General features: G+C 34.2%; 1 protein-coding gene across 1 annotated transcript; it reads left to right on the forward strand.

The window, feature by feature from the left end:
* The first annotated feature begins 6,601 nt into the window (after positions 1–6,601).
* LOC130974598 (uncharacterized) lies at positions 6,602–7,630 on the forward strand. Its single transcript, XM_057899466.1, has one exon. It carries the CDS (start codon positions 6,602–6,604, stop codon positions 7,628–7,630), a length of 1,029 nt encoding a protein of 342 aa, XP_057755449.1.
* Positions 7,631–15,988: the final 8,358 nt, after the last annotated feature.

Here is a 15,988-nt window from a genome sequence, read left to right on the forward strand (position 1 = left end):
TTCAAAAATTTCTTTTTCAAAGTCCAAGCTGTTGAAGGCCATCATCTCTTTTTCCTGAATGAAAACAATGAGCTCCGATTTCCTTTGTACTAGGTAGAAACAGCCCCTTGTAGAAGAATACAGCCTGGTAGATTTGGAAGAGGTAGAAGTGGTTGTGGTCAAATTTTTTTGAGACGCTTGGGGACAGGCTCCAAACCTGGACACAAAGAAATTTCTTCTTAGATCTCCGAGCTATGTCAGGACCAAGCTAGGTAGTTTTTGTTTTTGACTTTGTAGGCAATTTTGATTACTTCCGACTTATGTGCTGATCATTTTTACTTTTCTTTTCAGAAAAAATGAAAAGCGGGTCGAAGCCTTACCAAAAGGTGTAGGAAGCCAAGAGGAATGCTCGAGTCCGAGCTGCTGCACAGGAGTTTGGAACATCTGCCACTCCTTCTCCTCAAAGGTCAGGCTTGGGAACTTCTTCTTCTCAGCCAATTTTGGTAAATCCAATTCTTACTCCTCCTCTTCCTCCTTCTGCCCCTACCCCCCTAGTTTTTTCCTCCTCGGAAAAGAAGAAACATAAGATCTCAAAAGCCGGTGCCTCTAACGTAGGACACACCGGTTTTGACAGAGTGAAATTTACTAGGAAGCACAACCTTCCATATAGCTCAATTGCTATGGATGATGCTGCTATCCGAAATCATCTTCAGGTTTTAATTCGGGGAGGAATTTGGACTGTCGGGGTCTGCACCTCTCTTCTTGATATATTGGACAAAACCCCTATGAGTGTGACCCAGCATTCTTTGGAGAATCTCCAAGTGTATGTATCAAGAAGATGAGAAGAGGTTGTAGGAGGAGAATGCCCAGCTGAAAGAAGAGCTCTCCCAAGCCCGGGAAAAGGAGAAGCGGTTATTGGCCTCTTCTGCAATGGCTAAGGGCTTGAAGGAGAAGGCTGACCAGAACTACGTCAGGACCTTTTCGGCCAATATTGACTTGAAAAAATAGTTGGAATTGTTTTGGGAGGATTATCAGAACTTGGAGGATTCTATCGTTGAGGGCACCGAGGAGGTGTTCAGGGTGCTGAAGCAACAGGTCGGGGTTATTGCTCCTGACTTGGACCTGTCACCTCTTCATCCTGACAAGGTTGTCATCAATAGAGAGATAGTTTTTCCTCCTCGTCCTGATACTGACTCCGAGCTAAAGACGACGGGGTAACATATAATTGAATCGCCCCTCGTGAAGTCGAATTGTCGAGTTCTTCGGCAGCTCCCGAGGTGGTTCCAACTTCTGATGCCGAAGAGATCCCGCCGACCCCTCCGACTTCTGTAGCTGAACTGGTCTCCTCTCCTGCCGATGACCCAAATCCTCTTCTTGGTCCAAAATGATGATGTTACTAAGGCCCGACTTGTGGGTCCTTTTATGAACACTTTTTTTTATGTATTTTTGTATATTTTGTTGATGGTTTCTGACACTTGGTCCTTTTTAATAGGATCTTTAACAACAACTTATCGTTTTCTGGTCCTTTTTTAATAGGACCTTTAACAAAGTAACTTTTTTTCCCATGCGATGATTTTTTTTTTTTTGGCTGTTTGATAAAGCTTTTGTTGAATGGCCTTTAATTTTGCAAGGCTTTTTGTGAAAGAACCTTTGCTGTTTTAAGCTTTCGTTTAGCAAAGCATTTTATGAAAGTTTTTATTAAATGGACCTTTTCTTATCTAGGTTAGATAATTTTGCTACTGTCCAGTAAAGCGTTAAGAAACTTTTTGCTAAGTAATCTTTATTTTGGCATGGTCTTTATGAAAAAAAACCTTATCATCGATCCCTTAAGGGACTTTTGTATCTCTTGTTTTCCCTTACTTCAATGTCAGACGTTCAATTTTACTTTGCCTATTGAATCGTTTCCATAACTTAGGTTATTCTTGCGATGCATTTTGTTATGCTCGGCCTTTCCGACTTATAAGTCGTTAGCTATGTTATTTCTGAGCTGTCATGATCGCCTTTTATAACCTCTTTACACCGACTTGTACCTCGTCGCTTTATCTTGCCGGTCATATAGGTCGGTCAACGAATTTTTGTGCTTTTTCAAGCTTAAGTCGGTGCATATCTTAGAATAATAATGGAATTTTAGAGAGGATCAAGTACTATTATTAATGAAGAAATAACTTTACAAAGGTGCATTAGCTACTAAGGGATTAAAATTTCTTGCCCCTAGTCCTCACTTTGATGCCTCGTTAAAACCCCCTCCAGAAAAACCCTTTTCGGGAAAAAAATCATGAAGTCGGAAAAAAGAGTACATCAGGGAGCAAAATTCACTTCTAGCAATAACACATTTTCATATTGCAAGCATGCCACGACCTCGGGAGCTCGATTCCATTCAGGTTGGACATTTTGTAATAACCCTTTCCCAAGACTTCAACTATCTTGTAAGGTCCTTTCCAATTTGCAGCAAGCTTCCCTTCGCTCGACTTATTTACTTCGATGTCATTTCTAATAAGGACTAAGTCGTCTGAAGCGAAACTTCTTCAAATGACTTTCTTGTTGAATCTGCTTGTCATCCTTTGTTTTAACGCTGCTTCTCTTATCTGGGCTTGTTCTCGGACTTCTGCAAGTAGTTTGAGTTCTTCTTTGTGTGCTTGAACGTTACCGACCTCATCATAAAATCATACCCTTAGACTTTGCTCATTTACTTCATCAGGGATCATGGCTTCTATGACATACGCAAGTCGAAAAGGGGTTTCGCCTGTGGTTGAGTAAGGTGTAGTTCAGTAAGCCCATAACACTTGAGGAAGCTCTTCAGCCCAAGCCCCTTTTGCTTATTGGAGCCTTTTCTTTAATCTTGCCAGTATAACCTTGATTGGGCTCGAATAAAAGGCCCAAAAGTTGAAGGATGGTGGCCTCCGACTTGTTCACATCTGGGAGCCGCCGTCCGAGTTGTATGACTATGCCTGGATAGGTAGGGGTGGTACCTGCAAGACACTCCAATGCCTAAGTTGGCAAGGGGTTAAGCATGTTTAGAGTATTGGAACTTAAGTTTACCTGAGTGTGTCAGTGTATTTATAGAGGATGAACTAATAACCATCGTTGAAGTAGTTCTACTTCTGATGATGGATAACTGTCCCTTTATTTTAGGGTTGTTGAGATCTCTCTCCTAGAAATGGGAGAGAGATTTAAGGAGGTAGTTATTTACTTGGATAAGTGTTAATTGCTTGCTCGTGTCGATCTCGACCTCTTTGAAGAGGTCGGATAAGCGTTGGAGGCCAATCCCCTAGATTGAGCCTTTTAACTGGATTTGGGCCTGGCTTATGCTTTAGGCCAGGGTATGAATAACTACAAAAGTCATTCGGGCTGAAGAAAAAGAAGCCAATCCAAGCCCATGCTCCTCATCCAAGTTGAAGTCTCTACTTTCTCTGTTTGCTTTGGTCAGACTCAGAGAAAAAGAGAGAGAGAGCTTCGTTCTTCTTACTCATTTCACAAGAGAAGAAAGAAAGATAAAGCTTAATCAAAAGGGCAAAGGTCTAATCACCCAAATCAAACTATTTTAAGCTAAGTCAGAAGTTAAAGGTGATTTATTTCTATTTGCATGCAATTTACTTTCTTCACTCCTTCTCTAAATTTCTGCTACTCTAATTTGGGATAAATAAAATAGTGTTCTCTGATAATCACTGCTGTGAATTAAAGGCTAAAGCTGTTTCTTGGGGACAAAGCTCTTGCTCAAGGGTTCAGATTCAAGTTTACCTTTGAAAAATTTATCTTTGCTAATCTGAGGTATTCGGTCAAGCAAAAAGGGTTTGTTCCAAAATTTCTAATTTGGAGGTTAATAAAAGAAAGTGAAATGTCACTTCTGGGAAGCACACAGTTCGAAGAAGTTGACCTGGAAGAAAGCAACTCAACAACATGGAAAGATATACAAAATTTTTTTTTCATCTTTCTGAGGTAAAGAGAGTGAACCAAATATTGAAGCTAAGTTCTGAAGAGTTTTTCTGTGAAGAATTCATCATCCATGGACAGTGTTTTCAAGTAAAAAAAGCATTCCGTCAAGATGAAGAACTTAATTAGAGTCAACTAAATCTGGTTCAACTTATAGCAACAAAAGCTGTTGATGCATCATTCTCCTTCATGTTCTACAGTTTATATTATTTTTTAATGTATATCTTTCTGTAATTTTTGAGTGGAAAAAGGCTGAAAGAGAGGAATCAAGAAAAAGCCTATGAGTGATAAAAGGCTGAGTGAAATACATGAGAGAAAAGCCTAGAGTGATTTCAGATTTCTTTAGGCTATTTCTTAAGTCTTTTGTCTTGTACCTATCAGGTGCCTCTTTCTAAGTTGGGTTAGCACTTAGAGTGAGTAGTTAGGTATTAGCATAACTAAGTCAAGTTAGATGAGAACTTGAGAGAGAAAGGATTGTGTGAATTCTAAGCATTGGTGTATGTAATACTTTAACTATAGTAGAAATTCCACCACTGTTGGGGTGGAGACTGGATGTAGGTTGCATTGCACAAGGCAACTGAACCAGGATACATGCTTGTGTTATTCTTCTTCTCTGTTTTCTGATATTTGAGACAGAACCAAATTGTCTCATAAAGTTTTCGCTACACAGTTCAAATAGATTCTAAACAAAAGTTTGAAAGTAAAGGCTTATATCATTAACGCAAAAGAAGGCTATAGATTCAACCGCCCCTTCTCTAAACCTTCTACAACCTTCAGGTAGACTCGATGGAGGTCAACTATGTCAAATAAGAGGTCAGCAGGTCTTGAGACATCGAGGTCAAGGCTCGATAAGTACTTTTCGAAGAACATAGATAAGTCTTATCGGAGAAGAGTGATAAGTGAATATAATTGATGGCAGTTATTCAGATTGTACAAAGAGTGGGAACAGATTGATGCACGTGAAAAATAGTGCCGAAGATGGTGGTCAAAAAATTGAATCGAAAGCAAAGTTTCAATCTCTAAAGTGCACAAACAATTATTTAGCAAAGCTAACTGCCAGAATGATGTATCAGCAAATAATTGGACGGATTGACCTATAAATTGATAAGACGCAGATGAAGAAAAGGTTCGAATCTTTTCGGAGAAAATACTCACACTCACTCACATCCCCAGCGACTTTCTGAGTCAGTCAAGAGTCTTTTTCTTTGAAGAGTTCCTTCCATGTCTTTACTTTTCATTTAAATTCCCTGCAACTTTCTTTCCATACAATTTATCTTCTTTGCAATGTCCTTTACTTTCCTTTAAATGCAGCAACTTTTACCCTTTTCAGTCTTTACGTTTTAATTTGTCCTTTATTTTTCCAAACACTTTTCCTTTCTATAATTTGATTTCCCTTTTATCCAAGTCATTTAAGTTTTATTGTTCATTTCGAATTTCTACAAAGCTTAGTTCCTTCTTCTTCGTCATTTTGAAATGTATGAATTTTGATGCAAATAAAACTAGTACTCACAAAGAGGAGTAGGTTTCGCTTCAAGACTATTAGATATCGAACCACCATTAATTTACTAAAAATTGACAAAACACTAAAAAACACAATGAAATAGAAAAAGTATTTATTTTGACTAAATTATCGATAATTCTATTTATAATAGAAGAAGACACTTCAAAAAAAAAAAAAGTGTCAATGACAATTGACAAAGCAACAAAACAGTAATTTTAAAAATAATTCCATTTAAATCTTATACATATTCTTAAAAAAATTCGTTCCTATCGACTTAAGAAATTTGAATCGAATCAATCTCAATATTAATAGATCTAAGCCCTTTTTTTCAATAGAATTATAAATCTAATTTTATAGTAAAGTTTGATAGTTATTATAAATTATAAATGAGTTGAACAAATGTATCTAATTCAGGTGAACTAAAATTCATTTTTTAAAAATTTAATGTTTAATTTCGTACCACTTTTAATTATGATTATAACTTAGTCAAATATCCCTAATTTAATGAAATTAAATAATCTCACATCTTTTGAAAAAATTTAGGGGATAATATTTTTATTAAAATTTGACCAACACTTAACGAGTAAAAGAAAAGTAAATAATTTTACACTATTAAATATAATTCTACACCATTAAAAACACTAATAATAACTAATTAATAATTACAAATTACAAAATTTTCTGACGTTTTAACACTTTTTTTTTTGTTATTCTTTTAAAAGTTTCACCTTCCTCTTTTTCCTAGTTTTTTTTCTAGATCTTCTCTCTTTTAATTTCTCTCTTCCTTCGTTCATTTATTTTTGGGTAAAAAACCATAATAAGCCAACTGACTCCAAAAATTACGTAAATAAGCCAAAGCAAAAATCGTTTCAGCAATAAGCCAGAACGTATTTTTATATAATTCGAACAAGGTTGGTCCGAACTGTAATTGTGAGTAAATCGAACTAGGACAGTTCGAATTAGTTGTTTTGGATTGGTAATAAATCGAACCAGCTTGGTTCGAATTAAGAATGAATGTAATTCGAACCAGGTTGGTTCGAATTATAGAGAGAGACGCTTCTGGTGTAATTCGAACCTGGCTGGTTCGAATTACACAAATCATAGTTCGAACCAGACCGGTTCGAATTAGTTTGAGACTGAGCTGTATATATATGGTTCCAAACGTGAGTTAGACTCATTAGAGAGAGTAAGATGGCTAGTGAGGAGAGTTTTGTGGTTTTGGTGCACCACAGAGGATCTGTTAATAGAAAAACTCGTTCCGGAGTAAAGTTCACAGATAAGAATCCTCTATGTATTATCGTAAATTCTACGACGAGTTATGATGACCTTGTTAGCGCTGTACTAATGAAGCTCGGTCTGGAAGGTGTGAAGCGGGTAAAGAAGTTTTTCTATCGCATTCCAGTCACGGTGCTACAGAATACCGTGAAGTATGATTGCTTCACGATTAATAATGATGTCGACTTGCAAGTAATGTTTCTTTGTCGACGGCAGTTTCCGGAGGTGAGGACATCAGAGTTGTTGGCACGGTTGGTTGATGTGGTATCCAGCTCCGGCGGTTCGAATCGGAATACGAACACTATAGCGAATCCAGCAGGTTCTAGTTCCCGGCCTACCGTTGCTTCCTCCTCCGTCCCTGTGTACGAACCAGTGGTCCAACCTGTCGCCTCCCCGTCTTTTGCTGTTGACCTCAATGGCACCGAAGGCGACGAGGTAGTGGAAAGGGAAAATTTGCCGAACGCTTTAGTGGGAGTTGCACCTGTTGGCGTTGGAGACGGTTTTTTGGGTGATGAAGAGGAGGATGACGTCGAGCCGGATATGATTGACGATGACAGCGCTGATAATATTGGAGCGAATGGGCCTGCATTGGCGGTAGGTGGTTCTAGCTCTGGCACACAACAGTATCCACCACATTTTTCCTCGTTGGACTTGGATGCCATGAGACATGAGGGGGTTTTAGGGCACGCTGTTGGATTCGGAGCTAGAGATGCGGAAGGGACTGCTGGTCTGACAGAGTTCCAGGTTGGTCAGCAATTCCAGGATAAAGATGAGGCCCTTTTAAGTGTGAAGACTTACAGCATCCGGCGAGGGGTACAGTACAAGGTGGTGGAGTCCGATCACTGCCGGTATGTGGGCAAGTGTTCCGAGTTTGGGAATGGGTGCACATGGTTGATTCGACTGAGTCTCCGGAAGCGCAAGGGCATTTGGGAGGTCAAACGGTAAAATGGACCTCACACTTGCCTGGCCACATCTATCTCGAGTGACCACAGGAGTTTGGATTATCATGTGATTTCGGCGTTCATTATGCCAATGGTTAGGGTTGATGCATCCGTGAGCATAAAGGTGCTCCTGAACGCCACGGCAGCGCACTTTGGTTTTAGGCCGACTTACCGGAGGGTTTGGATGGCGAAGCAGAAATCTATTGCCCTCATCTACGGTGACTGGGATGAGTCCTACAACGACCTGCCTAGGTGGGTGTTGGGTGTCCAGCTGACGATGCCTGGTAGTGTTGCGGTCCTTAAGACGAGCCCGGTTCGAGTTGGAGGACAGGTGGACGAGTCTCAAGCGTACTTCCACAGACTTTTCTGGACTTTCCCGCCGTGCATCGAGGCATTCCGTCATTGCAAGCCGCTAGTCAGCATTGACGGCACACATCTGTATGGGAAGTATGGGGGAACGTTGCTCATCGCGATTGCACAGGACGGAAACTCCAACATTCTACCTGTCGCATTCGCACTAGTAGAGGGTGAGAATGCGGAGTCCCTGGCCTCGTCGTCCGCAAACAGCTGCGTGCCCAACAACATCATGATGTACGCATGGGCATATCGGCGCACAGTGTCATCATCTGCATCCTCAGGGCACTCACCGAAAGTCTCCTGAAACCAGCTGCAGTTCACTGCGTACTTCTGAACCTGACTGGGAGGAGGTATAACTCCGAGCAACTCCTGGAACCAGACCCAGGCTGGACTGCCACCCTCGATGTATATATGGAACTCTGACAAGCACCCGCTCACGTAACGGCCGTCCACTGGCAAACCCAGCTGGTATGCCACGTCCTGGAGTGTGATCGTGCACTCTCCGAACGGCATATGGAACGTGTGCGTCTCGGGACGCCATTGCTCCACGAATGCACTGACAAGGGCCTCGTCTAGTCGGAACCATCGGTCGTTCAGCCTTGCAAGATGGTATAGACCTGCCATCTGCAAGTACGGAACGTATCTGTCATCAAGTCGCATGCCCTGCTACCGCCGCATGCTCCTAATGCATCGCTGGGGCTGCGCACAAAATGAACCGCATAGTTAGAACCAGCATAAAAACCAACCACAACCGTAAGCAGCACGATAAATCATCAACGAACCATTCTGCTAAATAAAACCACATACCCTAAACCACTAACATAAACCGCTTGCATAAACCACTCGCAAAAACCGCTAACATAAACCACCAACATAAACCACCAACATAAACCACCAACTTAAACCACTAACATAAACTACTAACATAAACCACTACCCTAAACCACAAACCTAAACCACTAGCATAAACCATTAACTTAAACCGCTAACTTAAACCACTAACATAAACCACCTACATAAACCACTAACATAAACCACCATCTAACCCACATGCAAAACCACTAAGGCACAAATACCGCTAGAATCAAAAATAGTTCTGTACTAACCTCCTCGTTGATGACCCCGGCTATATGAGCGACTCCGTCCAAGCGATATAACCGTGCCGGATCGTCCCCCATGAGCAGAGTATTTCATTCAGGTCTTCCTCGGAGAGAATCTGGGTCGTTTTCTCTGAGATTTTGTGGGGTAGGGGGGAGGAATAATAGTTCGAATGAGGGTGATTCGAACTCCTTATATAGCCGAATCACCCCTAATTCGAACCACCTTGGTTCGAATTATGAAGGAGCACGCCCAGGGTAATTCGAACCAGGTTGGTTCGAATTACATGGTTTGGTTTCGAATGAATAATTCGAGCTAGACCAGTTCGAATTACGTGCATGATGAGTTCGAACCACCTTGGTTCGAATTACGTTCAAACTTCCTCTTCCCTAATTCGAACCACCCTGGTTCGATTTACTAAGGTTTGTAGTTCGAACCACCTTGGTTCGAATTACATAAAGATAGTGTTTGGCTTATTGCTGAAACGATTTTCGATTTGACGTATTTACGTTACACACTTCTTACCTTGGCTTATTATGGTTTTTTACCCTTTATTTTTCTTTTCTCCACTCCGGCGATCCCCACATACTTTATGCTTATACATACATGCTACTCTAAACTACTCCACACTCGGATCCTAAATTGTTACTTACATAGATTTCAAATTGTAGCTTACACATATAATATGTTTTCATTGCTCTCTTCTTTTTTATTGATGTCATCTTTAATTTGTACCCCTTATTCGTTCCCTAGTTGCATCACTCTTCCAAGCCATAATCATATTTGAACATGATAGAAATTTTATCAGCTCAACATAGAAAACCAAAGAGAATGAAATAGAAAAAGTCTGGAATTAAAAAAAAAAACACATACATAAATGTCTCTCGCCAAAATGACCCAAAAATATTGGATAAAAAACAGCATAGATATTTCTACATAAAATAACATAAAAATTCTTGAAAAAACGTAACAACCCAATAATTCTATAAAAAAAACACACAGAAGCAATTAAAATAGAAGAAATAAATTTTCTTCCATATATATCTCTTCCGTATTATGAAAAATCTTATGTTAATTTTATGGATAAAATATATTTTTTATTTTTAATATTTATAATTTATTTTCAAAAATATCCTTAATATTTAGTTGTATTTAATTTTATTCTTAATGTGTTTTCGATTTTTGTCAAGATTATTCATGGGCATTAACTCCATTAACTCCATGTAAAATGTTAGGGAGACAAATTGAATAAATTAAAAAAATTATGAACAAAACTGAATAAAATTAAACATTAAGATATATTTAAAAAAATTACAAACATTAAAAAAATATACTTTATTCTGATTTTATAACCATGATACTGTTGTTATCTTAAAAATACTCATCAACCTTCATAGATAAAGAGGGGCACATAGCATATAAATTACATTAAACAAAATATCATTTTTAATTTAATTTAAGATAGATTATTCGCTGAATTCTTCGACAGAAAACTGGCTAATACATTTTATTTGATTTTTCTCTTTTAATAAAAAAAGAGCAAAGCCAGCAACTAGAACAACATGGCCATATCAATTGGCATGATGACACTCACATCGAGCGTTAAAGCAACGGCAACCAGGAGGGCAATTGCGTTCACTCTCACAAGTAAGAACTATATCAATTTCTGTGTTTGGATCTTTAGCTTCAAACTTCAACCCTGAAAAAAAATATGCATTTTTCATAATGCTTAATTAGCCCCCTTTTTCTAAAATAAATCATTACCTCTCATATCTTAAATTTTTTGTTTTAGTTTTTGGTTTCTATGATATGATTGTGGTTAGTGGAGAGATAGAGACTGAAAGATTGAGATTAAGAGGTAGAGACTAAGAGACAGTCAGACAGAGGCTGAAATAAATTTCAGTATTCTGTTTGGTGTAAAGTGAGGGATAAAAATTAAAACAAGAATGAAACTCTAATTTAATTTGAAGAAAAGATAAAATTGAAATTAATTAATTGAACTGAAGGTATTTTAGATATAAAATGTTATTAAATTTTCAATCTCCATCTCTAAAATTTCAGTCTCTTGTGTCCCCAATTTTTGAAAGTACTGAAATACTGAAATTTTGAGGACAGGAACAAAAATTTTAGTATTAGTTTTTGAGCCAATAAATATGATACCGAATTTCAGTCTCCTAGTCTCTGTCTCAAACTCTCAGTACCTCAAAACAAAAACTAACTATTAGACATGGTTAATTACTGAATCAGCAATGTCCTCTTTTCTCAATTTTTTTTCCTTGTTGTATTTTTCTATTTATTTGTTGTCTTTACTATTTAAATATATATTAATCAAAATGTATCATACTACTTTAAAATTTAGAAATATTACTCTCCTTCAAAATTTATCGATAAAAATTCAGGTCGAATTAATTTTTTGTAAAATTAATAATTAAAATTTATTAAATAATTTAATATATTTGACTAAATTAACATAATACTTACGGCCTAATGAAATTGAACGGTGGTTATTAGTTATTACTAACCTTTTTCTTTGAAGTCAGATCTATAATCACAGAAACGGTTAACACACAAACCGTTACCACACTCCACATTAGATAGGCATGCTCGTTTATCCAACTTATTGGTTTCTGCTGCGTTTGGATGTTCTGATTCAGCCTTTGCACCTGAAAATATATTCCATTTTCTTGTTATATGTAGTAGCGGATTGTATAATACTATAGTAGTGACTGAATAATACATGGTGAAAAAAGTATTTAGCTTCAATATAAATTAGAAAAAAGAGATATTAAAATAATTTTATACAAATACTATTTGTTTTTTTTTTCGGATTCCAATAATAAGGCGTCTAAAATGTCATATAATATGTGATACTTTGCATATACTCTCGACCGCCGTTATTCACTAGAAAAAACACATATGCTTCAACCTCATCATTCCAAGCTCAATTACCTTCCACCCGTCTATGGTAGTCGTACTCGGAACACTATTTATTGTTAATTGTGTTTATATGTTTTCATTAAAATACTGGTGATTTTTGTGGATCCTAAATAATTGTTTGGGTGCCATTTTTTTTAGCGAGTTTGATAAATTTTTAATAATAAAAATAAAAATATTAAAAAAGTTTAAAATAAAAAGGATTTTTTAAATTATAATTTATATTTTCTTAAAAAATATTTAAAAAAATATTTTTACATAATAAATATAAATAAAAAGATATTTTTATATTATTATACTAAAATATAATTAATAAATAAAAAATACTTTTACATGAAATATTTAAATATAAATTTTTTTTATTTTTTTTAATTTAAAAAGAAATAATTCAAAAAATAAATTTTCTTATAATTTACTCAAATAAATCCTAAATATACTAACGTGTTTATTATTTTTATATTTCTTATTTTAAGTTATAAATTAAAAATAATAAATCTCTGTAAGAGTATCAAATATTTATTAGAGATGAATTACAAATAAATGTGAATTTGGGAGCATGTGGCAATATGGCATGCTCGTCAACCGCCGACCTTACCGCCTTGAGAATTGCCACTAAACAGCATATGTTGCGGTTGTGAAAATCCTCAAAATCGAAAAAGCGCCACTATATATGCCAGGATTGGTATAGTGAGATTAATTAGTTATTTTAATTTTGTGAGATTAATTAGTTATTTTATCAATAATTTTTTGTTATAATATATTTATATAATACGTTAATTATTAATATATCATTTATTCAATTTTTATGAATAAAAATAATTTAAAAATTATTAATATTTCTTAGTTTTATAACGTAAATTTAGCTAATATATTTAAAAAAATAATTAAAAAAACTAAACGGTCTTAATAATTATCTATAAAAAAAACAAGACTTTTAATAAAAAAAATTTGTCAATCTTAGTTGATTCTTAATAGATAAATCAACAGTATACAACATGTTATTTAAGTTTATTTTGTTAATACAGAAAAAAATATTTTGATAGAAAGACTAACTAATTTTACAAAAATAAAAATCAAACGCTAAAAATAATTTTTTTATTAAGAGATCCGGTTAGTATTTTTTTCTCTATTTAATTTTATATAAAATAGCGGGTCGTTAGATTTTGGCTTAGTTTGGCTTTTACTTTTCAAAAGTAGCTTATAAAAGTTAACTTTTAAAAGATGGCTTTTCAAAAGTTGTAACATTTATGTTTGGTAAATCAAATTAAAAATAACTTTCAATAAACACAAACAATAACAATTGCGTTTAGTAAAATAGTTTTTAAAATTTAAAAATACTATAATAGACATAAATGTAAGTATTAAATTTAAAAAATAGTTTACATATGACGTTATATTAGACTTTTAAATTTTGAAAAGTACAAGCTAATTTTGAAAAACTCTATTTTAAGTGCTTTTAAAAGTACCCGAATCTTTTAAAAGCTACAAACAACAAAGGCACCGGATTCGATGGTCCTAGAACGTTTGGACCATTAAATGGTGTCATAACAAAACATGTTTTTTAAGGTTTTTAATAACTGATAAATAATCCTTATCTAATTTTAATTACAAATTAACTCCATATATTTTATTTATCATAAAAACTATTTTTTATTTTATAAATTATTATTTTATCATTAATCTATTATGTTTATTAATAATAAAAAACAAAAACAATAACGAATTAGATCTTCCATTGTTCGTAATAAATTTTTTGACTATTCCAATCGATTAAAAGATTATATTTGATCCATGACGTTCGTCCAGGACTGTGAAATCGTGTTTTTTTAAAAATTAATCGATTGGATTATCAAAACAATCAATTGAATTTCAGATTTTTCATAATTCAATCGATTGAACTACAGATTGTTATCACAAAATAATCAATTGAAAATTACAAGGCAGTATGGTTTTTACAAAAATCAATCGATTGATCATATTACCATGACTAAAATGTGGATTTTTAATAATTCAATCGATTACTTATACTACCCAATAGATTAAATGCTTCAAATTAAAAGAATTGATTGATAATCCACTGTTAATGAAAAAAAATTAAGGATATACATGCCTATTCAATTTTTCCTTTTTTTTTTTGTGGTCACCATAACATTCACACGAAGGTTAAAGTATTCTTAAAGATTTACATAATTGAGATCGACGACATTGGTTAAAAAAATATATGTTAATAAAGGTGTAAAAGCTTAATAGTTAATGATGCTGTGCAAGTAGTCAAGAATTCTTAGGGGATATAGGCATAAGCATATAGAAGTTGTTATATTCAGAAATTCTACTTAATTATTATTGGTGGTAGGCTGGGTGTAAGGATATATTAAATTATCAACTACTATTATGATTTTGTGAATAAGTGTTACTATTTTCTTATATGTATGATCTTTTGTTGCTCCTAGGTGTGAGGCTTTTTCAACGTACCCTAGAACCTACAATTTGGTGCATACAGACGGATTTCTATTCCTCGAAACTTCTCAACAACGCAGATGCACTATGCTTGATATGTTTATTCTTTCAATTTGAAGCATTCAATCGATTTGGTAGTATAAGCAATCGATTAAATTATTAAAAACCCACATTTTAGTCATTGTTCAATCAATTTTTGTGAAAACCATGCTGCCTTACAATTTTCAATCGATTGTTTTGTGACAACAACTTGTAGTCCAATCGATTGAGTTATGAAAAACCTAAAATTCAATCGATTGTTTTGATAATCCAATTGATTGATTTTCAAAGAAACATGACTTCACAGTCCTGGACGAACGTCACGGATCAAATATAATCTTTTAATTGATTGGAATAGTCAAAATATTTATTACGATCAATGGAAGATCTAATTCGTTATTGTTTTTGTTTTTTATTGTTAATAAACATAATAGATTAATGATAAAATAATAATTTATAAAATAAAAAATAGTTTTTATGGTTAAATAAAATATATGGAGTTAATTTGTAATTAAAATTAGATAAGGACTATTTATTTATTATTAAAAAACTTGAAAAATATGTTTTGTTATGGGACCATTTAATGGTCCAAACGTTCTGGGACCATCAAATTCTTTGCCAAACACAAATATATAGTCTTTTTTATTTACCAAACACAATATGAGAAGTTTGAACTTTTAAAAAGTACAAACACTTCTTCAAAAAATTTTACCAAACTAAGCCTTATGTTCGTCATTGTGCTTTCCATTCTTTCATTTTAGATTTGATTGTTAGAACTGGAAAGAGAAATTTGAGAAGAATAGTTTAGCATACACCATATAAAATTTAAAAAGAAAATCCAAGAATAATAATAAAATCTTATTTTATTAGGTAAAAAAACAACAAACATAAAATAATAATTAAGAAGCAATTCTTAAATCTTTGTTTTTAACTGCGATGTTATTGATAAAAAAAATTAGTTCTAAAAGATACAAATAATAAACAAAATGTTAAAAAATTTAAAAATATGATAAAAATAATTTAATTTTATATGTATTTTTTAGAAGAATTTTAATAATAATTAAGTTTTTAATGTAAGTTTTTGCAACTATTATAAAAAATATAAAATATTTTTATTTTTAAAATTTAATAATTTTATGTTAAATAATTCTTTTATTTTGATTTTTCTTTTGTGAATGACTAATATTGTTTAATAAGATGAAAATATTCTAGTGAGTCAAATTTTATTCTATTTTTTCCATGTACTTTCGTTCTAAATAGTTATACAAATTTGTACAATATATATATATATATAATATTAAACAATGATGACTAATTACTATTGTATGTTTTTCTTTTACTATGACGTGCGAATATTATTGGGAGCACAATGTAATGGTGACTACTCCCACAAATATGTGTCATGATTATTAGATAATTTGATATCTTTTATCTACGAATATTAACACATAATACGATATGACAGATATAGATATAC

This window comes from Arachis stenosperma, chromosome 4 (assembly GCF_014773155.1).
Source record: "Arachis stenosperma cultivar V10309 chromosome 4, arast.V10309.gnm1.PFL2, whole genome shotgun sequence".
In the NCBI taxonomy this organism is placed as follows: Eukaryota; Viridiplantae; Streptophyta; class Magnoliopsida; order Fabales; family Fabaceae; genus Arachis; species Arachis stenosperma.

Excerpts from the sequence above, each read along its gene's own strand:
- LOC130974598 (XM_057899466.1), top strand. The coding sequence starts at position 6,602 with ATGGCTAGTGAGGAGAGTTTTGTGGTTTTGGTGCACCACAGAGGATCT.